Source organism: Nicotiana attenuata, unplaced genomic scaffold, assembly GCF_001879085.1.
Source record: "Nicotiana attenuata strain UT unplaced genomic scaffold, NIATTr2, whole genome shotgun sequence".
Taxonomy (NCBI): Eukaryota; Viridiplantae; Streptophyta; class Magnoliopsida; order Solanales; family Solanaceae; genus Nicotiana; species Nicotiana attenuata.
In genome coordinates this window covers 21,145-45,250 of record NW_017676417.1, presented here as the reverse complement: position 1 = coordinate 45,250, position 24,106 = coordinate 21,145, and the positions used below count along the sequence as shown (strand labels likewise).

Here is a 24,106-nt window from a genome sequence, read left to right as displayed (position 1 = left end):
AGTACATTTCAAAAATTATGTCCTTAGTTTTTGTCTCTTCATTTGACAATTCTTTGTAGAATTGACGACTTGCAGCAAACTAATGTATATGTAGTGTTGTCTGCAGAGCAAAACAAAGATGAAGCCGTTAACCAATATACTAGGAAAGGAAGAGAGATAGTATTGGTTTTGATGGTCCATCATTTTCTATTCTTACTCCTACTCCTCCAACTACACAAATGAGCATTGATGAGGGTTTGTCTATGGAGGTTGAAGGAAATGTTGAAGAAGAGCTTGGTCGAGGGAAAAGGAATAAGAATCTTAGTTGGCAATTGAAATCTCCTTTTGAACAGGAAAAAAAAATAGGAACATCGATGGCGCACAATGAAAATACTCCCAAGAATACGGACTGGATAAAATCAAAATATACTCGTACATATATTTTTCATTAAGCCAAAGATGATGCAAACTTATTGAAGAAATTCATTGGGTGGTTGGGCAAAGAGAAAAGGAAAGGTCGCAAAAAAGCGTAAGTCCCTAAATGTATTTCATTATTTGTTAATTGCTTAAATTCATGTCCTGAACTTGTAATTTTAAATTTTGGACTAAGTGTATTGAGCTTGAAATTCCTAAAGTTAAGTGTCCTTAACTTTTGAGATTGCAAATCTAAGTTCAGGACCAAGTGTCCTTAACTTTTGAACTTGTAAATGTAAGTTCAGGACTTACTGTCCTTAACTTTTGAACTTGTAACTTTAAGTTCAGGACAAAGTGTCCTTAACTTTTGAACTTATAAGTATAAGTTCAGGACATTTTGTCCTTAACTTTTGAACTTGGAACTCGAAGTTCAGGACCAATTGTCCTTAAATTTTGAACTTGGAACTCTAAGTTAAGGACTGCCTGTCCTTAACTTTTGAACTTGGAACTCAAAGTTAAGACTGTCCGTCCTTAAATTTTAACTTGTAAGTCTAAGTTCAGGACCAAGTGTTCTTAACTTTTGAAGTTGGAACTCAAACAAATGTCCTTAACTGTTGAACTTGTAAGTCAAAGTTCAGGAACAAGTGTCCTTAACTTTTGAACTTGTAAGTATAAGTTAAGGACCTATTGTCCTTAACTTTTGAACTTGTAACTGTAAGTTAAGGACTGTCTGTCCTTAACTGTTGAGCTTCTTAGCCTAAGTTCAGGACCTATTGTCCTTAACATTTGAGCTTCTTAGCCTAAGTTCAGGACTAGATGTACTTAATTAGGAAATGAGAACTAACTTCTAACTTTGATAATTTCAAAATTTTCAGGGGAGAAACTGGTATACATGCTGACGATAATGGTGTGAGAAAGAATCCATATGAATTGTACCATCAAAAAATCAATAGCAAAATGTTCTTCCTTGAGCTTTCAGATAGTAGCTTTGTACTTGATAATAAGGTTTGATAATTCGCAAGGCATTTATTTTCTTTATTCTTAATTTATTGTTTTTTAATTATTTATGACTGATGGATTTGTTTTATTTTTTTGGCTTTTTATGAAGCATATTGACATTGCCCTGTATTATTTGAGAAAGAAGGAATGCTACCACCCTCGCGCCCATCCTTTTCGTTGCACAACTACAGATATACTTTTTGATAACTATATGCAACTTGTATATAAGGATTTCAATGAAGATGCTACAGATGAGTATTGGTGTGGTGATAATCAATTATTTCTGACACCATATGTATGGGGTGACAATCGTAGATGTGAAATTTCTTGGACACAGGTTGACAAAATCTTTTTTCCATGTCCGCTTCCTTCAGAATATGATGATGCTGTGACACATTTTCTTTTGGGGGTATTGGACTTGAATGAGAAAAAGATTAATGTGTACAATTCCATATATAGTGGGCCATATGAGGAAGGAATGAATCACATTGAAATGTATGAACGCATGATCCCCCACTTGCTAAAGTTCTCACAGTTTGAGAAAAATCACAAGTCTTTTGGAAATGCATTCAAAAAATTTGATATTCAGTGGCAAAGATCACCACACCAAACTGGATCGTACGTGTTGTCATTTGCTATATAATTTATATGTACTTTAGATTTAATTTTTAAAGATATTGTTTAATTGACTCCATATATTACATTTTTCTTAGGACTGATTGTGGTGCATTCCTAATCAAGTATGTGGAGTTGTTGATGATGGGAAAGGATGTGGAGAAATTCCAACCTGAAGACATAACAAACTTTAGAAAAGAACTTGCAGCAAATCTTTGGGCACATGGAGAGTGGAAATTTTTTTTTGGTTATGATACACCACCAGAAAATATCGGCGACGACTGTGATAGTGAAAATAAAACTTCCTGGCCAAAGGAGCTGTAGTTTAGTTGTAAAGAAAGTTAGTTGTAGTTGATTTTTTGTATAAAATTGATGTAGAATCCATATGAATCCTGAAAAATATTGTAAATAGTTCACAAGGCACTTTTATTTTGTTTGCATAGCATAATTTTTGGTCACAGCTATGCCAAATTACAGTTTCAGAAGTAATATGAAGGCATCATGTTATTAATTTCTTTGTTTCTGTCAAGTATTGATTTGTCCATTTGCAATCCCTAAATTAAGTGTATTGATCTTGTAAGTATTAGTTAAGGACCAAGTGTCCTTAACTATTGAACTTGGAAATCAAAGTTAAGGACCAAGTGTCCTTAACTTTTAAACTTGGAATTCAAAGTTCAGGACCAAGTGTCCTTAACTCTTGAACTTGGAATTCAAAGTTAAGGACCAAGTGTCCTTAACTTTTGAACTTGGAAATCAAAGTTAAGGACCAAATGTCCTCTACTTTTGAACTTGGAATTCAAAGTTAAGGACCAAGTGTCCTTAACTTTTAAACTTGGAACTCTAAGTTAAGGAATGCATGTCCTTAACTTTTGAACTTGGAACTCAAAAGAAACAAAAAGCACGTAAGCGCAAAGAAACTTTGAAAATTCAGGACATCTACTCAAATAAAAACAATCTAAATGAATCCAATTTATAACAAAAACTTAAAAGAGTAGATAAACATAAGTGGATATATCTACTATTCTCTATGCTTCCTTGAAAATGGATGGACTGTCGGAGAATATATACAAGCTGTTCTATTATGACCAATTCTTATGCAACGACCACATTTGAATGTTATTTTTGATGACTCGGTAGCGAAATATGCCTTTTCTTCTACCTTCTACCTGGTGGCACTTTGAAATCTGGAGGTGTAATAATTTGTGACTTAACACTCTCTGGTACAATCCATGAATCAGTATGTCCTACAGGATGTATTTGTCTTTCATATGTTTTCAGCCAAGATTCCTTTAAGTACCAGTGCGAGCAAAAGTTGGACTTCTTGATGTTTCTCTTCTCGTTAGCTGCAATTGCATATATGCATGGTAATTCATCAAATTGAAACTGAAAACAATCACATGTTCTTTTGTTTAAGTCCACCAAGAAAGTAATTCCTTCTTCTTCAACTCTAGAATGCCATGAATTAACAGGGAAGACCTTCAATGTTGAAAAATTATAAGTTAGTACATTATGTTAAATTACCATTAAAATAATAAGCTAAACAAAGAACATAATACTTGCATTCAAAGTAAATGCTAAATCTATCTTTTTCTTCAATTCCTCTTCTTCCCAACAAGAAACGTCATAAAAAGTTCCTTCTGCTTCATTTCTTCTTTCATAAAACCAACGTTGTAGCTTCACTTGCATGAAATCCATCATTCTTAATACAGACAGCTCCCTTGCTTCTAATAGCACAGAATTCATTGACTCAACTATGTTTGTTGTGAGCATGTCATATCTTTGTCGTGGACTACAAGAACGTGCCCACCTTTCCGGTGGTTTATCCATCAAGTAGTCATAAGTCTTCTTATCTACTATTGCTATATCTTACATGTATAGATCAAATTCTTTGCGCCTGTATACTCTTGCAGCACTTTGAAAATTTTTTTGACCTCACTTTTCACTTTCCTTCGCTTTAGGTTTTGCTCTAAATGATAGATACAAATCCCATGGTGGCTTTCAAGATATACCTTTGCAATGCCATATGCAATAGATTGATGCCTGTCTGATAAAAAAATTAAATTCTCACGGCTCCCAATTGCATTGCGAAGCTCACTAAAGTACCACTCATAGGAATTGTTATTTTCAGATTCTGCAATTCCAAAGGCTAGTGGAAAAATTTGGTTATTTGCATCCTTTGAAACTGAAATCATTAAAACACCACAAAATTTTGACTTAAAAAAAGTTGCATCAACAGCAATCACTGGTCTACAATGATTCCAACAAGTTATTAATGATCCATATGCATAAAACATATAAAGAAACCTGAAAATACAGTATAACAGAAGGTTAACAGAAGTTAAGGACAGGTAGTCCTTAACTTAGACTAACAAGGTCAAAAGTTAAGGACAGGTAGTCCTGAACTTCAGGTTACAAGCCCAAAAGTTAAGGACAGGTAGTCCTGAAGTTAGACTAACAAGCTCAAAAGTTAAGGTCACTTCGTCCTTAACTTAGAGTTACAAGTTAAAAATTTAAGGACATGTAGTCCTTTACTTAGAGTTACAAGCTCAAAAGTTAAGGACATGGAGTCCCGAACTTAGAGTTACAAGTTCAAAAGTTAAGGACACCATGTCCTTTATTTTTTAACTTGCAACTCTAAGTTAAGGACCAAGTGTCCTTAACTTTTTGACTGCACCACATCAAAGTTAAGGACATCACGTCCTTAACTTTTTCACTGGTTAAGGACAGCATGTCCTAAAGTTTATAAAATAGACTAATAATCTCTTTTTTGATTGTTTAGCTGTTGTTGTCGTCTATCTTTATGTTAGTATATGTTCCCAGGTTTTTTCATATACAAGTATGAAGACAATAATTCATAATTCTCTTTAGGAGTTCCTCTTATTAAAGCTGAAGCAAGTTGAATAGCACGCCACACCTTGTGATACCCAATGTCTAGTCCATGCAATTTTTGCATTTCTGCCATGACAAAAGCTGGTGTAACTTCAAACCTTGGGTCTCGAAGATTGTCAATAATGTAACCACTAATCAACTTTGAAGTTGCATGCCTTTGATGAGCTTTCATAGTGTTAACTAAGCAGTCATGATTTTTCTCAATCTTTACTTTCTTGAACAATGTTGAATCTTTAATTCTGAAAGCACGCACACACCACCCACACCTATCATCATTGCATTGCAACGAATATCTTGTTGAGCTTGATCTAACAACCTTGAATTCAAAATGTCCTTTAATTGCTATATTCGAAAAACAGTTAATTATACTCTTTTTTTGTCAAATATTGATCCCACTTTTATTTCATCTAACGAAGCATTTTCTCTTAATATCGTAGTTGGGGATTCTTTTTGTTTCGAATTTGAGCTTCGTCTAGTTAGTTGAGTAGAGGTTTTTTCAGCAACTTCTTCTATTACCGGTGCACTCTCTAAGACTTGAATACCCAAAGCTTGTTCGTTGTCAATCTCTATAATGCTTTGTCCTTCCACTTGAATAGAATCAAATGTTTGAAGCACCTCTTCAGTTATTGGTTGAGCTTCAACCATATCTATTTCCATTATCTGCTGGCATTTGTTTTGATTGTCATGTTGATTTTCTCTGTTGACATGTTCAAAGGTGCTTGTAGATCCAAAAACTCTTTCCGAAACATCAACAATGAAATGACAACCCTTGAAGAGTGAATGACTTTTTAGTAACTCTATACATGTGTGAAGATCTAAATCTTTGGATACAAGTATTCCCTTGCTTGTTCCCAGGTTGATATCAAACCATATCATTGCTTCAAACTTGTCTCTATCCAATTCAATAACTTCAAATACCCGTTTAATGAAATCTTCAAATCAAAACGCCTCAGGTACTAGAACAATCTTTGTTTGATGATCAAGATACTTATATTCTGCAATCCATCTACCATTAAAAGCAACTATAATACTGTGACGACCCGACCCGTCGTCTCATGACTTGCCACTCCGTTTACCCCTATTTCTGCTTCTTTATGCTTTGTTATCCATGTTTTCTGTGGTTGAGTTGATTGGGTTGAGTTCGAAGTGAATTTGGTAAGAAATGAGACACTTAGTCTCTTTAAGGAAGGCTTGGTTTGGAAAAGTCAACCGGATGTTGACTTATGCGTTAGAGGGCTCGGATGTGATTTCTGACGATTCGGTTAGCTTCGGGGGATGATTGTGACTTAGGAGTGTGATCGGAAGTGGTTTTGGAGGCCCAGTGTAGAATTAGGCTTGAATTGGCAAAGTTAGTGTTTTGGCGATTTCCGGTTGATAGGTGAGATTTTTATCCGAGGGTTGGAATGGAATTCCGAGAGTTGCTGTAGCTTTGTTAGGTGATTTGGGATGTGTGCGTAAAATTTCAGGTCATTCGGAGGTGATTTGGTTGGGTTTTTGATCAAATGCGTGTTTCGGAAGTTTTAGAAGAACTTAGGCTTGAATTCGATGTAATTTGATGGTTTTGGTGTTGTTTGAGGTGTTTTGATGATTGGAACAAGTTTGAATGATGTTTTAGGATGTATTGGTACTTTTGGTTGAGGTCCCGGGGGGCCTCGAGGTGATTTCGGATGGCTAACGGGAAGTTTTAAACTTGGAAAATGTTGCAGAAAATTCAGCAGCTGTTGCAGAGGATTTTGGTCATCGCGATCGCATGGGTAGGATCGCGATTGCGTAGAAGGGTTTGGGGCAGATCTGAGTTTGTGCTTCGCGTTCGCGACTCAGGGATCGCGTTCGCGGAGTGGGAGCTGCTTGTGCTTCGCGTTCACAGAAGACAGGTCGCGTTCGCGTATAAGGTTTGAAAGTCCTGAGGCAAGTGTTCTTCGCGTTCGCGTGAATTGGGACGCGTTCGCGTAGCTTGAGGAGTCAGAGCATCGCGTTCATGGGGGAGGACTCGCGTTCGCGTAGGGTAATTTCTGAGAAAAATAAAAGGGTGCTTCGCGATCGCGGGGCTGAGGTCGCGATCGCGATGAAGGGGCTACAGGACCTGGGCAGAATGTTTTAAAACATTTCCTCCGCGAGCTAGATCATATTTTCCTCCATTGTTGGACATTTTGAGAGCTATTTGGGAGAAATTGAAGAGGGTTTCGAAGAGGATTGATTGGAGGTAAGTCCTATGAGCTAAAAACGTGATTATTATGTGAAATTAACCTTGAAATTCATGGAAACTTGGCAAAAATTGGAAGAACTAGGGCTTGGGATTTTGAGATTTTTAAATTGGGATTTGAAGGGCCATTTGAGCTCAGATTTGGGAGTTCTTGATCTGTATAGACTCGTGACGAGATAAGGAACTCGTTGATGTGAAAATTTCTGAGTTTCGAGAAGTGGGCCCGGGGCTCGGGTTTTGCTAATTTCGGGATTTTTGATATTTTTTGATTGTTTTTGCTTGGGTTTTGTTCCCTTAGCCTAATGTAACGTATTCGATGCGCGAGGAGGCCGATTTGAGAGGCAAGGGCATAGCGAGCTAGAGTTTTGGCCGGTTTGAGGTGAGTAATGAATGTAAATGATGTCCTGAGGGTTTGATGATGAGCGCGGGGTCGTGTACTATTGGGGATTTGGACTTGGTCCGTCCCGAGTGATGTTTTTACCACGTAATTGATTGAAGCTTATTTGGTTTCATCATTTTATTTGACTAATTGTCATATTTGGGCTTCGTGCCAGTTATTTGAACCCTTCGGGGATTGCTATTACTGTTTTCTCACTATTTTGACATATTACTGGAACTCAGTCCTATTGTTTAATACTGTTTTACAAACTCGGCCACTTTTACTCAGATTTGAAACTTAAATAAAATTTCTAATGATGTTTTGGGCTGAGAACTACTATTTTTATTATGGCTCGAGGGGCTTATGTGATTTCTGGACTGAGTATGGATCGGGCTGCGCGCCGCAGCAGTATTATATTGATTTTGATACAAGGCCGAGGGCCTAGCTGATGCCACGAGATGGCTTGATATTGCGCTTGGGCCGTAAGGGGCCCCTCCCGGAGTCTGCACACCCCCAGTGAGCGCCGTCGACGATAAATAAATGGATCGGGCTGCATGCCGCAGCGGGTACTAGAGAGTACCGTACTATGTGTTGCATTCCTTTATTTGGGTATCATTTATTTGCTTATCTGTTGTAGCATTTCCATGTTTCTACTTCACTGGTTTGTTGATTTCATATTACTTGTTTTAAACTGCCGCATTATAGATTACTCTGTGCTTCTTCAGGATTTCTTATTCTCAGTCATTATTTATGCTTATTACTCACTGGGTCGGAGTACTCACATTACTCCCTACACCTTGCGTGCAGATTCAGGTGTTCCAGAGGCTGAGTGTGAGTTCCCCCGTTAATCAGCTTTCACCGGAGATATCGAGGTAGCTGCATGACGTCCGTAGCCCTGATCTCTCCCTCCTATCCTTTCGTTTTATCTACATTTCCTAGACTGATTATGTATTAGGATGTTAAATTTGTGTTAGAGGCTCAGACTTGTGACACTGGATCTATTGGGCTATGTAGTAGTATTTTCATTTGAAATTCCGCACATTTAACTCTTATTTCAGACTACTATTATGTTGGTTTGGTAATTTAATTGTGTTAGCCAATAATGAACTGTATAATGAATTAGGTTAAGGTTGTTAATTGGTCGGGCTAGCCTAGCAGTGTGTTGGGCGCCATCACGACCGGGGTTGGGGTCGTGACAATACATATTGTTTCCATCCTGCAAGTCAAGAGAATGGGAAATTCAGGACATATTTATAGAGCAATCCTTGTATAAATTAAGGACAGGAACTGTAAGTTCAGGACCAAGTTAAGGACCAAGTGTCCTTAACTTTTGAACTTGAAATTCAAAGTTAAGGACCAAGTGTCCTTAACTTTTGAACTTGTAAGTCAAAGTTCAGGACCAAGTGTCCTTAACTGTTGAACTTGTAAGTCTAAGTTCAGCACCAAGTATCCTTAACTTTTGAACTTGTAAGTCTAAGTTCAGGACCATGTGTCCTTAACTTTTGAACTTGTAAGTCTAAGTTCAGGACCACGTGTCCTTAACTTTTGAACTTGAAACTTGAAGTTCAGGACCATGTGTCCTTAACTTTTAAACTTGGAACTCAAACTTCAGGACCAAGTGTCCTCTACTTTTGAACTTGGAATTCAAAGTTAAGGACCAAGTGTCCTTAACTTTTAAACTTGGAACTCTAAGTTAAGAACTACCAGTCCTTAACTCTTGAACTTGTAAGTCTAAGTTCGGGACCATGTGTCCTTAACTTTTGAACTTGAAACTTAAAGTTCAGGACCAAGTGTCCTTAACTTTTAAACTTGGAACTCAAACTTCAGGACCAAGTGTCCTTAACTTTTGAATTTGGAACTCAAACTTCAGGACCAAGTGTCCTTAACTTTTGAATTTGGAACTCAAACTTCAAGACCAAGTGTCCTTAACTTTTGAACTTGTAACTGTAAGTTAAGGACGAAGTGTCCTTAACTTTTGAACTTGAAACTCTAAGTTAAGGACCAAGTGTCCTTAACTTTTTCAAAATAATTTGCAAAACTAGGACACTATGTCCTTAATATTCAGAACAACAGCAAAAAGTTAAGGTCATTGTGTCCTTAACTTTTTCAATATAATTTGCAAAATCAGGACACTATGTCCTTAATTTTAGTAACAACAGTCATGCTAAGGACACCAAATCCTTAACATTATGTCATCAATATTTATAGAATAATCACAGGACGCGATGTCCTTAACGTTATCAATCCAGAAAAGCAAAAAAAATCAAATTCCTAGTAAAGAAATAAAAATCAACAGAAACACACAAAAGCATAACTTACTGTAATTTTATGTCGATTTTTGGACGAGAAAGGTGAATTCTATAGTTTGAAATCGAAAGAGAAGCTTTTGCAATTTTGGACGATCACAGTCTCTGCTGCTGCTTCGAAAGTTAGTTACGTGCTGCTGTTGCTGATCGTTAATAAGGAGCGTAGGTATAAGCTTATAACAGAAGGCTATTTTCGTCCAGGCATGTAAAAGTTTATTAAAACAGGGGCTAAAGACTAAAGATATTTAAAAGAGGGCTTAAAAATAAAGACATGTGCTATTAATGGCTATCTGTGCACATCCTTGTTATCGTATTTGTATTGAATGGGTTTCTAATTTCCAATGCACAATAACTCGTGAAAATAGCACGGGCTAGCCAGTTTTCGAACTGGTAATTGAAAAATAGCCATCATTTTCAAAGTCATTAAAAAATAGCCACTATTTTGCTGCAACACAAAAAGTTTCAGCATAATATACTGGAGATTGATGCATCTGTGTATGAATTATTCTGAAATATTTTTCGGATTTTGAACAGTGTTTTTGTTCAGATTTATCTTTACATGAAAAATGGCTAAATTTCAATTACTTTTGAAACTATAGCTATTTTTCAATTACCACTAGTAAATCTGGCTATTTCTCTGTATCAGTTAGAAGTTCCGGCTCAAAACAAGGATAAAGCTATTCGTTCCTAGAAATCACCATAGAGTTGAGTCATGAGCATATCATTTGTATCATCAACAAGATCCTTTTTTGTTGTTAGGATGAACAAGAAGCCATAGCAGAGTCATCCCGAAAAGATGTACTCATATAAACAAAAGATTCAACAGTTCCAGTGAGTACTTAGTGCTGATGAACAAAATGTCACAAAGATGTGATTTCCACAGACGATGGCTCCACTGCATAATTACCCGTTTTCTCAAAGAAACAATCTTCAAGGAAATCCAAGCCACCTAACAGAACTTAGGACATCAAAATACCCACTGATACAAAACCAAGGGGCTCCATAAGTTCATGAATCACAAAAAAAATCGGTACGCCTGGCCCTTTCTAATCCCAATTGTTTCTCTGCCAGTTCATTTGCCCAAAATTACACCAGGACAATCATACACTAAAGAATGTTCCAGGAAAATTTGAATAAGGTTTGGAACTTCAAAAGCAAAAAGACAGGGGGATAAAAAACAATAAGAAATTAGAAACAATAACATGGCAAATTTATTCAAAGCATAACATGAGCTAGACGCAACTACACAGATTCACAGAAGGAACTATGGAAACTTAGTTAAAGGAAATCTACTTAAATGAAGTAAGAAGGCTCAATTATGGTGGATCTTCAATTATCTTGTCCAATATATCTGTATTAGTAAGAAGGCTCCTTTATGGTGGAATTTCAATTATTTCCTCCAATATATCTGTATTTGTGAGAAGGTAGTTTCTCAACTCCTGCAGCTCCATACATATAAAGTTGTTCAATTTAACTTTCTTTAGTTCATGCCTCCAACATTTCCAAGGCAGCAATGCACAACAAGGTTTCTCATCTTCATCATCAGCTGCATCTCTGTATGTAAACTACAAAACCAGGAAAACCATGACAGAAACAAAGGTAATGAATATCTCCATGAACAATCAATCATGAAACTAATATAGAAAGGTTAACAGTCACTGTGAGGGAAGGGGAAGCTTCATGGAATTAGGTATATCAAAATAATGTTCAGTTCGAGCAGATAAGACGTGCATATGTCCCTGCTTTTCCAGTATTATGAACTAAAAATTCTTCTGTTTATATTGTTTCTTGAAGTTGACCGAGCACACAACAACAATAATAATAACCACCACAAAAACAACAGCGAAACCTCAACAACAACAATAATAATAATAACCACCACCACAACAACAATTAAACCTCAACTAAAAGCAAGTTGGAATTGGTTATATGATTCTCACTTACCATGCCGTTCTGATCTCAGACTCCTATTTTAAAAAAAATAATGATAATGATAATGATAATAATAATAATAATAATAATAATAATAAGTTCCAAAATTCTCTATATTTTCAAATGGCATGTAGGGATGGCAGACGGTGCGGGTGCGGGGTGGTTTATGTCTTAACCCGCAAAATTTTAACCCGCCCTGCCCCGCATAGCACTTAAACCCGCGTTCACCCGCCTTACACCCACACCCCCGTCCACCCGCGCAGCATTTTTTTTTTTTTTTTTTTTTTTAAGATTTGTCTCTTCCTTTTCTTTTGGACAGTAGTTGCAATCACAATTCATAGTGCCAGCACTTGTTTTTCTTCATCTAAACCTCGTTTTACTTAAACAAATTCCACTTTAAACATATAGTGCTGGACCAAAAATCAAGTTTTCACATGTGTGAACAGATTTCAATCAGACAAAGGGATTCTCTGTTTGACCGAAAATCAGTCCTTAATTACCGGAAATTAGTCCTATTAATACTCTTCTTTACCTAATCGTTTGATCAGATTATACAACCCATTACATTCAATACACATTTCTCCTCTACATTAATGTCACAACCAAAAAAATGTACGAATCCTCCAAAGGAAAGTAGCACTTGTTTAATTTTCTAGTTGTTATTTTTCGTATATAGTAAGAAAATAATAATTAGATTAATGGAACATTATAAATATTTTGTGCATCTGTAAACTTAAAGTTGTTTCCATAAAAATGTGTTTGTTTCAATATCCTAATAGTATATTTATAAACATATATGTTATGTTATTGTGTGTACATAATATACATCAAATATAAATTATATACTATCACATATACGTAGTATATATTTCACATAAAAAATATACTTAAACTATATATAGATCTCATCAAGTGTATATAATTTATACATTAAATATACATAATACTTGTATCGAATATGTATATTGGTTTATACATCACATATACAAAATTATACGTTGAATAGACATAAAAATGAGTTCGGTATAGGCAAATATACATAATATATTCACTCTATATATACACACACACACACACACACACACACACATTGTAAAAATTTTATCACATTTGTATATATACACCTTCGAACACAGAATTAAAAATGTGAATATATTTAGATTGTGTTTGCATAATAAAAAAAAGAAATTCTAGCAGCAATTTGTTAGGGGAACTTTCTAAAAATGGTAAGTTTAGATTAATGATGAGAGAGAAATAGGAGAAATTAATATGGTTCAAAATTAATTCCTTAAATTGTGGATTGTGTTTAAAAATTTGAAGAATACTAAACATATATGGTCTATAAAAATTTTGCAGATTTCATGGGTTAAACAAATAGATTCTGAAAACACACATCTCAAGGGAAACCCAACAGTCAAAGAAGATTGAACATTTTAGGTTTTACTTCAAAAAATTAAATCCCAACCCGCGACCCGCCCTGCCCCGCATTAATTTTTTTTTATTTTTAAATATTAGAATCCGCCCTCGCAAACGCTGCAACCCGCAGCCGCACCGCCCTATTGCCATCCCTAATGGCATGTATATAAATCTCATATAGGATTAAAAGACTCCTAATAAACATCAGACCTAAACTAAAGTGGCTAAGACATAGTCTTAACTAATAGACCCGCGACACATAACTTTAAGTTTATTCACTTGGCACAATTTCTCTAACCATTTACAAATCAATCAAGAACACCTGGCCCTTAACCAGTCAGCAGACTAATACGTTTGCGGATATTTATGGGAAGTAAGTTTATACAAACAACTTTTTAAGGGGCTACAAAGGGTTTTGTTACCTCGCTAATCTTTATGTATGTAGGTGATTGCATTTTTGCATATGTTGGTTGACTAACTGTCAGGTTTTGGCTAATCTGCTCATAATTGTACTATTAGGTAAACAAAAGATCTTAAACCAAGTATGAAGGTTTTGTCACAAAAAAAAAGGAATCAAGGGCAAGTAAAAAAGGGAACTAACGGTCAGAAAACCACACATAAAGAATAAAGGTGCAAGAAACCTTACCTTCAGGGTCTTTAAGTCTTCAGTCCCACAGCCAAAATATAGGCTGTCCAGTTGAGGAGAAATCCAGAGCAAACTATCCACAACGTCCACAACTAAATGATTCAATGGATTCATAATTGTTACACGCAAACACTTAGCATCGTAAAGTGGAGGAAGCAAGTTCTCTCTCATGTCTTTTGGTATAACTATCTCCTGCACAAACAAAAAGAAGAATTATGAGAAATCCAGAACCACGTCTTCAAGCAGGGAGCAAGAAGACAACGTGTTGCATTTACATACCATGTCATTCTCACAGCATAGAGTGATAGCATTGCAATTATTAAATTTACCAAGAGACTTTATCAGCTTAGAGTACCAAGGATTGTCAAGGGTTTCTGGGATCAGACAGAGACAAGCTTCCAGCAGATTTGAAGCTTTCAGATTGAATGCGGGCAAGGGATCAACAGTATCTTCTCCATAACGAACATCAGATAAGAATCCTAGTAAGTTAGGAGTATCTAGATCAACCTCAATCAGATTATTGCACGCAGTTACTTGGAAATACTTGAGCCGATCACTTGAGATATTCACGGTCTTCAACGACGAACAACAAGATAAGTGAAAGATTTCAAGGTTGGGTATATTTGGAAGAAGCTCCTCTAACCATTGGTCAGTGACAGCCTCAACAGTCAAGAGCTCCAAATGCTTTAGGGATTTGCAAGCAGTTATCTTAATTACATGTAGGTCCTCACAAAAGGAGCTAATTTCAAGGTCTTTAAGATTAGGTGCTGCAATATCAACCATCTGGAATTGATCTGGGCAATCTTCCAAATATACCGCCCTTAGTTTAGGTAAAGTTCCTGCTACTTGTAAACTGATTGGTCCATGAAATCCACTTAAAGACAAAACTTCTAAATCGCTACAGCTTGCGCATAGAGCTTGAAGTAATTGCTCGTCCAAAAACGAGTCAGCGAGGTATAACTCTCGCAAAGATGAAAATTTTATGCCATCAGAGGGTAGTTCGAGCTCAAATCCGCCTAAACGAAGCACGTTTAGAGCTTTGGAAGCAAAGATTGCTTCAGGCAACTTGATGTAAGTGTGTGTGCGTTCAACCTCTATAGACAACTCTTTGATATTACAGGCTACCAGTATATTAATCCAATTATCCACATAATTAGAGGTTAACGAAGCATATGGTAACTTTACCATGAACCTTTGTATAGAGATGTTCTGCTTTTGCCGATCTGCTAGAATTCGAGTCACAATGTTTTTTGACTTGCTGAAAATATCATTACCAAAATTTAAGCAGGAGAGGGAAGCCCAAGCACTGTTCCAAGCCTTGGACAATGTACTAGTGTTCAGAGCATCTTTAACAACAAGTAAAGACTGAATGTGCTCCAAAATTGACACTGGCAGTTCCGAAATTTGATCTGTCCCTTCCATTGCTGCCAAAATTTCTATAACCCTTTAGCACAGAATAAAAATACAGAATAGGAGTATATATGTCACACATGCATCTTAAACATATTAGTGAAAGGATTCGAGAAGTATAAGGAAAGGGAAAGTTCCTTTCCAAAACCAGGCTGTTAAAGGATTTAGGTAAGTGTAAAAGCCAAACCCCACAAGAATAAGGAAAGCTAGGAGCAAGAGGAAGAATTATTTATTTCTATTGTACGAGGGAAGGGAAGGGAAAACAAATGAGTTTGCGGCATGCTCACTTTGAATCGAAATGATGTCATTTGCAATAATCCACATGAGCTTTTTGTGGGTTAAAATTATTTATGTTTTTCCCAGTTTTGCTTAAATCAAATTCCTGCTTCAATTAAAATGATGTCAAACTATATTTTAAATTTTGATTTTTAAGTCATTCAGAAAATATAAAATGAAAAATTACTTTACGAATTTGTTATAAAATCTACCTATATTTTATATAACTGTTCATTATGTACTCCCCCCCTCTCTTTTAAATTCAAACTTTCGAGATATAATTTTTAGATTTTATCACTGATGACATTACTTACGCGTTAACATTTATTAGAAATTGGAGAGGTTCGGAACTCAAATACGTAATGCATGCAATATTAATATTAGTTTGACAACTATCTAAACTGGCAATAGGTTCTATAATAGCGCCAAAGAAATGCTTAACAGCAAATCAGGAAGAAGAAAAAAAGTAAAGGAAGGTCACTCAGTCAAACAAGAAGCTAACAAATATTATGTTTTTCTTGCAATAAATGAAAGGAAATTATTCGTTCTGCATGCACTGTGGCCCAAATTGAAAATAGCCCAACCAACAAATAAAAACAAAATCGAACAGAATTCAAACACAATCACCCTAAATCAATTTTAGTGCCCCAGAAAACCCGAAAAAAATAGAACACATCCAAACAGTAGAAAGCCACAAAAAAATTCACAAATTCGAGATTAAATTGGAGAAAATCGAGCATTAACTTGCATTTCCGTTGGGTAGGGGGACGGGGAAAGGAAGAAATGTAGAAACAGATGTCAGATGGTGCAAGAAAGAATCGAACTACACTGAAGAATTGGAGATTTGGTACCAGCGATTTGTACGAAGCTGGCTGATTCTTCAATGTTCCCAAGCGAGTGATGAAATCCGGCTACAGGTTTTCGAATAAGAAAATAAGAATACTTATATATATATATATATATATATATATATATATATATATATATATATATTAAAATTAACATATCTGATCAAACTTGTAGGAAAAAAAAATACTCACTAAAATACTTTTTAGAAAAAGTATTTTTTAAAATAAACTGATTTTTTAAATTTGGCCAAACATACTACTTTATGGAAAAGCGCCTATGCCAAAAAAAAAAATGAGGAAAGGGCCAAATTTAACCGTTTAACTTTCTAATATTGCGTATGTTTATCTTATGTTATATTATTCGATCATATTTACTTACACCATTAATAATTTTCGACTAAATTTATCCTTATCTCTAACAAACTTTTAAAAATCACTCTCAGTCCTAATATTTACCATAATATTCCAAATTGTTCTTCTTCCTGAATCAAAGAATTGCTTGGAAGAAAAATGGTAATTTTTTGTTTATGTGCAGGAACCTCTATCATTTGGTGGCTCAAATGAATATAACAGTTTTACCAAATGGTATTTTGGTCATAGCTCAACTTTCATTTGTGCTGTGGGCATATAATAACAAGGCAAAGTATTAGAGTTACACAATCACGTCAATTAGCAATTAATTAATTAATAACATGTAAATCTTTAAAATGATAATAATGGTAAGTATTACTATCAACTAATAAAGAAAATAATGTAAGAGAAGGAATAAGAATTGATTTTTTAAATACCCTTTCAAAAATAATGTTAGCTTTGGGGTAAATTTTAAAGGTTTGCTTGAGGCATGGATAAATTTAACCAAATAGTATAACAGTAGGTGAAAATTTCATCGAATAGTATACCAAAAGGTAAATATAAATAACATTCAAAAGTAGAGAAGTAAATTTAACCATTTCCACTACTTATATTATCAAATGATTATATGGGAGGGAAACTCTAAGAAAATGGGAGGGAGTGGGGGAAAAATCGTGTTACTTTTTTCCAGTAGAGACATTATACGTTTTGCTATTTTTAGAAGTCATAGCCAAGGGTTGATTGGTTGGTGTACAAGTTATATTGAGATTATTATTACTGAGTTATAATACGACGATTGAATAATGAAAATTATTTAGTGAAATTGTAGATGTTTAGTTCATTGGATAAAAAGTAGTAAGATATATAAGGTATAACATAAAAATATGTGATTTTACACTAGATAACATTTTATTTTGAGCTTTGTGAGGCTTTTGTTGAGGATAAAAATTGTTATCAATTTACTAAATTCGTTTAATTAGTCTTTGTCAATAATGTATTATTACGTTCAAAACTAGTCATATTAAAACACATTATCCGGGAAAAGAAGTAGCAAAGGACGTTTCTTTAAATTGTCGGGGCCGTCATGAGTGCTGAAATCGATTTTGATAAGATGATCCTCTTTTTGTTTGTTAAGAAGCTCACACACAAGAGGTCAAAAGACGAAACATAGAATGATCATAAACAAATTAAGCTTGTTGAAAGTACTCAAAAGTCATGGACTCTTGCAAGAATTAGTTTGCGGTCATTCAGACTAACGGATGTTGATGATGTGGGGCAGTGATGATCGAATTGTTGACATCCAATTTTGTCCCTCATTTCTTTCAAACTATTTCTTTAAGCTTCTAATATTATTAATAATTTTAGAATAATTATGTACCATTGTTATCCTAAAATAGACCTAATTAGTATCATTATTTCTATTACTGTTACTATCTCTATTATTAGCATTAGATATTCCTACTACTACTACTACTACTACTACTATTATTATTATTGTTATTATTATTATTATTATTCTTACTTTATTATTATTATTATTATTATAAATATTGTTATTATTTTTATTTTAATATCAGTCTTATCGTCTTTTGCAAAAAAGTATATCACTTTCCTTTATTTAATCAAATAGTAGTATTTATTTTTTAATTATATACTTTACAATATTTACTCTTTATTTCAGAATTAATGTAATATCTATTTTTGCAAAATTAAATGCTAGAAAATTATAATTTATATAAGACGAGTCGAACAATTTAAGTAGTCATATAATTTATATGATTAATTAAGAGATTTTAATAAGAAGTAGAAGCCCAAAGAAACACTCAAGAAGAAAGGAGACTAAAAGTCCAAACATTGTCTTCTCAATCAGTTAGCCCAACCCCAAAGTCGGACCAAATCCGCCCAACCAGCAGTCCAAAATCCTCCACTTTAGCCCAATTCTTGAACCCCATCGAAACTACGTCGTTTTGGTAAATAGAGCAGACTTAATCTCAACCGTATAAACTCTTAATCCAACGATTTACATTCAATACTTCACTCTCTCTCTCTCTCTCTCTTCACGTGATGTCAGTTGACCAAGACCCAGATTTTCTATTTCTCCGCTTCATCTTCTCTTTACTTTGCTTGAACAAAAGAGACTCACCAAAAATGGTGAAAACTCAGGCTGTCATCTATGTCACCACTGATCAAGACAGTACGACTCTTACGGCCGTTTGAATTTCAAATCCCGCCTAGAAATTAAGCTCTAGATTTCTCATTATAAATAATGATGTTTTGAGGCCATTAAAAAAAAACTCAGCTGCTGCCTTCACTCTTCAAAACCAGACTGAGAGCCGCCGCTCTTCCCCTCTATAAATCATTCTTTGTTTATTAACTGTTATTGATCTCAGAAAGCTTCATCCTTTTGACTCCTCTGCTATTTCTGTTGGGTATTTACCCTTGCATAAAATCGATTATCTTTATTTATTTTAGTCGAATCTGCTGTTGTTCGAGAGGAAGGAGCGCGCTTGAAATTAGAGTTCGATAGTGCATCTAAGATCCGCGCCTCGGTTCGCTACCCGCAAAAAAGTCAGTAATCTTCCTTTTCTCTTTCTTTTAATTCTGTAAATTTGAACGAATTTGTGCTTCAGTATTGTTGTTATTTTCGCTTCGCGATTCAGATGTCATAAAAGTAGGTTTCAACATACTTTAAGTGATGGTTTGATTCAAGTAGTTATTCTCTATTTGTTGCTTTTGGTATAAAGTATACTTAATAGTTGTATATAAAGGACCTGACTTTGTTATTATACATACTAGAAACATGTGTTAAGAAAAAAAAATATTTTCTCATTTATTGTAGAAACCATGGCTTATCTCTTATATAGCTCATGTCTATATGACTTACTTGTTTGTTCTGTGCTTAGGCATAGAGTATGTTTAAACTTACTTCTCTGGCTGTTTGGCTTAAGCAATTTCAAAAATGAATGTTTTGTGTTTAATCTCTGTTTCACTACTTCTGTATTAATAACATGATATAGAATGGCACAACAGATAAAAGATTGGGTATATATGAAGCAAGATCTTTGGAACTTGACAGTACACCGTTTAAACTTACGAGGGCATAACTTTTAGTGCATTATTATTCAACTTTAGACGTTAAAAATGTAATTTTTACTGTGATACCTAGTTGGATATGTGATGAGTAATTTATGGCTTTAACATATTTTATGAGTAGCATGATTGTATGAGTTTGCAGATGGCTGCGTTTTCTTAAACAATGTATAACTCTGAATCTATGAAACTCTTTTAGCTAAAAGCATAGTTTGAAACTTTATGGTAGCCACATAAACCAATGGCTAAGTTGAGTTGAGTTATGCCCTCTCTCTCTTACATAGTCAATAAAGATATATCACCTTATGACAAGCACTATGATTAGACCCCCTCTTTTATTGAAGTCACGAATGTGAGTTTACTGAGAAAGCTAACTAAGAACAACCTGCAAATTAGCATTTCATTGTAGATGTTCAATTGGTAATCCTAAATTCAAACTTTAAGAAAAATAGAATGCCTATTGGGGATTTTGTAAATAGTTCTTAATTCAAGCTCACTTAGATATTTAAGCTTTTTTTTTTAGAATCACGGTCCATAATTCCATTAAGCTAGTAATTAGCTAACTAAACAAGCTATAGTATTTTGGATACATGTTAAGATCTTATATTTTCTTAAGGGAGATTGACTTAAAGAGTTTAAGTTTTACTAAAGAACAAAAAGTATGTTCTGACATGGTTTATTTTGTTTACTCTCGCTTAGAGAAGCATGCCTTTAGGATAACATACTTAGCTAGCACTCACTTCATCTTGAATTTAATGGAAAGATGTAGACTTTCTGTTTATAGTACTTTTCCGGGAGGATAAGTTGGATTTCTATAGTACTGTGACTTTCTGGCATGACAAACTATTTGCTTTCGCAAAGCTTACAAATTATTTGACAAAGCTTATAGTTCTGTCGTTAGTCCTTGATGAATTTTTTTTTCTTGATATCATTTTTATTCTCATGGTTACTTGAAAGAGCATGGTCTCCTTCCTAATTCTATTTCCCTTTCTCTTTTGTATATGCATTTGGAGCGAAATATGGAGTCTTAGCGCAAGACTCGCCACCATACCCCGAGCATGGAGCCATCACATTACGCGTCTTCCCTAAAATACATTGGATAGCAAGAAAACAAGCGAAGTGCTTGGGGACGCCTATGGCGTCTTTCATTTTTCTTTTCTCTTATCATTTGTTTAACTTCTTTATGATTATCGATTTACTTGGGGTTTGTCTTGTATCAGATTTGGTAGCTAAATCTTATTTTGTTTAGTGGCATTTACTCTAGTTAATAATAAATTGCCGATTTTATGAGTCTTGAGAGCTTTTAAAATAAACAATTTGAGATAATGGCTTTATTTATTTATTTATTTCTAAAATATTTGCCTACATCAATTTTGGAAATACTTAGCGTTCTTTGTCAGCATTTATTCATAAAAAGCTTGCTTCTTTCTTCTGTTTTTGGACTATCTCAAAAAATTTTCTGTCTCAAATAAGCAACCAACATCCTAATATCATACCAAACAATTAACAACTTAACAATTAACCAATATAAGTCTCCACCATAACTAAACCACCAACTAACCACTAGAAATACTAATTTATCTCCAACTTTGATAAATGAGAACGATACTCAACATAAGACTATAATAACAAAAGAATACTCATGACACTAAAATAATGACTATGGAGCGACTCTAAGAGTTTAAAGAAAGACCATAAAAATAAATAAAAAAATCTTCGCCCACGCGAACAAATGCGAGGCTCACCGAGAACTATCAACCTGTGCGCTCTAATTAACGAAATCCTTGCATGCGTCAACTGTTGTCTCTGTAAAAATAATTAGCGGAGAATGAGTCGCTAGCTCAGTGAGTAATAACACTTAACCACAACCGTTTTTATTTGGGGACAAGTCAGAAACATGCTAGTATCTCAAAGAGAAAATACATAAAAATTCCCTTTCAAAAACAATAAATAATTTTCAGTCTCATCACGCTTTTCTTGTAGTAAAATATAATTAACAATTCAGTAATAAGCTCGGTAACCATTGTATAATATCAGTATTCACATTTTGGGAGGTTTCAACGAACGGATCATGTAATCGGTATAACTGTGGACTTCTTCGCAAGAAGTAAAATATAACGGTAGTCCCTACTCGAGGAAAATCGGTAACGGTATGCTAGTTCTACCTGCCCACTAGCGAGGGCTATAACGGTAATCGGTAATTACAAGGTGTACCAGGTCTAACGAACCCGCCGTTGGCTACGGGATCCTTCAATGTCTACTCCCATTTATACTTGTCTCTGTAATCCACTCGTAGAAACTATTTTAAAACAATATAGGGCATTTCGGTTCTTATCAAATCATATAATTTCCTTTCGATAACAGTAAATTCAAGTAACTGTCAAACAGATCTAGTGACAATGAAAATGTTTAAAACTACGGTATTCATCTCAAATTACTATTTCGGTATCATATCGAGTAAAAGACTTGTCCACATGCAACTCAAAATAATCGGTAACATATTCATATTAAAAATCATGTGCAAATCATGCAAGTTATGAAAACACAAATTGCGGTAAGATTACTACTCACAGTACTCATGCCGAAATACCAACTGCTTCACCTCAAGCAACTCGTACAAATTCCTCCAATCAATCTATAATTACATAATATCGATCTCATGTTAATTTTCTTATTTAGGCTAATTCATGGCTATTTTAGAATGCCCAACCCTCGAGGTTTCATGTTTGACTCTTAATTTGCCCAGAATAATTCTTATTGGTATTTATTTTCTTATACCTTGTGAAACCCTTCAATTATATGAACTGAGATAAAAAGAATTACCAGAAGAAAAGAACCCAGATGAAAAATTCGAGTATTACCCGTAAAAACCAGTGCGTATTTAAGATTTCTCAAGGTTTGATTCCAGCCTTTTTCTTCTTTTTCTCCTCCTTTTGAAATCCCTTTTGTGCGTTCTCTGAAGCAGACCCGTTTTCTTTCTTTCTTTGTTTCTTTCGTGTTTTTTTTAAGCTTCTGTTGTATTTGCCTTTCTTTACGTTTTCTTTCTTTGTTTTCTGTCAGTGTACAATGGGCTTTTGCCCATTTAATTAGCTAGGTTTATTTCTTTTTTTTATTAGTTTAAGTAATAGTAAATGACAAAAATACCCCAACTTGAATATGAAGTATTACAGATATGGAAAGATAAATGAAATAAAGGGGAGGAGTCGGGTCCTGCAGACATCAGGCAGCTACCTCAACAACTCCTGAAAATAAACTTCACGAAAACAGCAAACAGCTCCACTAAGTCTCCGGAGCACCTGAATCTGCACACATGGTGCATGGAGTAAAGTGAGTACTTCCAACTCAGTGAGTAATAAACATATATAATGACTGAAAGTAAGAAATCCCGAAATATTACAATATAAAGCTATAATCAACGATTCAGCACGTTAAATGATGAAACAACAGCAGACAATGACCATTAAGACCAACAGATATAAAATGCATGAATGCAATGCAGTGCACATGACCGCTGCGGCGCGCAGCCCGATCCATTTGGGTACCCGCGCTCACTGTGGGGGTTCAGACTCCGGAGGGGCTCCTACAGCCCAAGCGCAATATCATCGTAGCATTCGCTGCGGCGTGCAGCCCGATCCACACTCAGTCCAGATATATATATGCATGCAAGCCACTCGGGCACAGTCAAATTGTTCATTTTAGTTTCAATTATTAGGAATTATGGAGCTAAGTGTTTAAACCTTTATTTATTTACTAAACATTTCGAGGCAGTGTCTAACTCAGGACCGATATCATGAAATATACTAAGCATCATAGAAGCAGTGATAAGGATCCCTGAAGGATGCAAACGATAGGCACAAAGCCCCGAACATATTCATAAAACCCAAGTAGGATGATTACCAAACAATTTCTAGTCAAGAACAAAGTACGAACATCAATCGGAACGGACTAGGTCACAATCCCCAGTCATAATCGACCCCGCACTCGTCATAGAGTACGTGTCTCGCCTCAATATAGCGTCACAACGTGATATACTGGGGTTTCAAACCCTCAGGTCATCATCTACATCTATTACTCACCTCAAGCCGGCCACAAGTCTAGCTCGCTATGCCTTTGGCTTTCGAATCAACCTCTTCTCACGCCGAATCTGATTAAAACAACAACGAATACATTACAATAGGCTAAAGAAACATAACCCAATCGAGAAGACTCGAAAAACACCAAAATTCACTAAGTTGGCAAAACCGAGCCCCGGGCCCACTTCTCGAAAACTTAACAAAATTTAACATCATTGGATTCCTCGTCTCGCCACGACGTCTACACATACCAACTTTTACCTAAAACTACGAAGTTCTA

The 24,106-nt window shown here is 35.2% G+C and overlaps 1 protein-coding gene across 1 annotated transcript; it reads right to left on the bottom strand.

The window, feature by feature from the left end:
• Window positions 1-10,947: 10,947 nt before the first annotated feature.
• LOC109220997 (putative F-box/FBD/LRR-repeat protein At5g56810) lies at window positions 10,948-16,382 on the bottom strand. The gene is made up of 4 exons (XM_019385464.1): window positions 16,316-16,382; window positions 14,058-15,202; window positions 13,779-13,970; window positions 10,948-11,349 (listed from the first exon to the last, which is right to left on the bottom strand). Exons 2-4 carry the CDS (start codon window positions 15,198-15,200, stop codon window positions 11,158-11,160), a joined length of 1,527 nt encoding a protein of 508 aa, XP_019241009.1. The 5' UTR covers window positions 15,201-15,202; window positions 16,316-16,382; the 3' UTR covers window positions 10,948-11,157.
• Window positions 16,383-24,106: the final 7,724 nt, after the last annotated feature.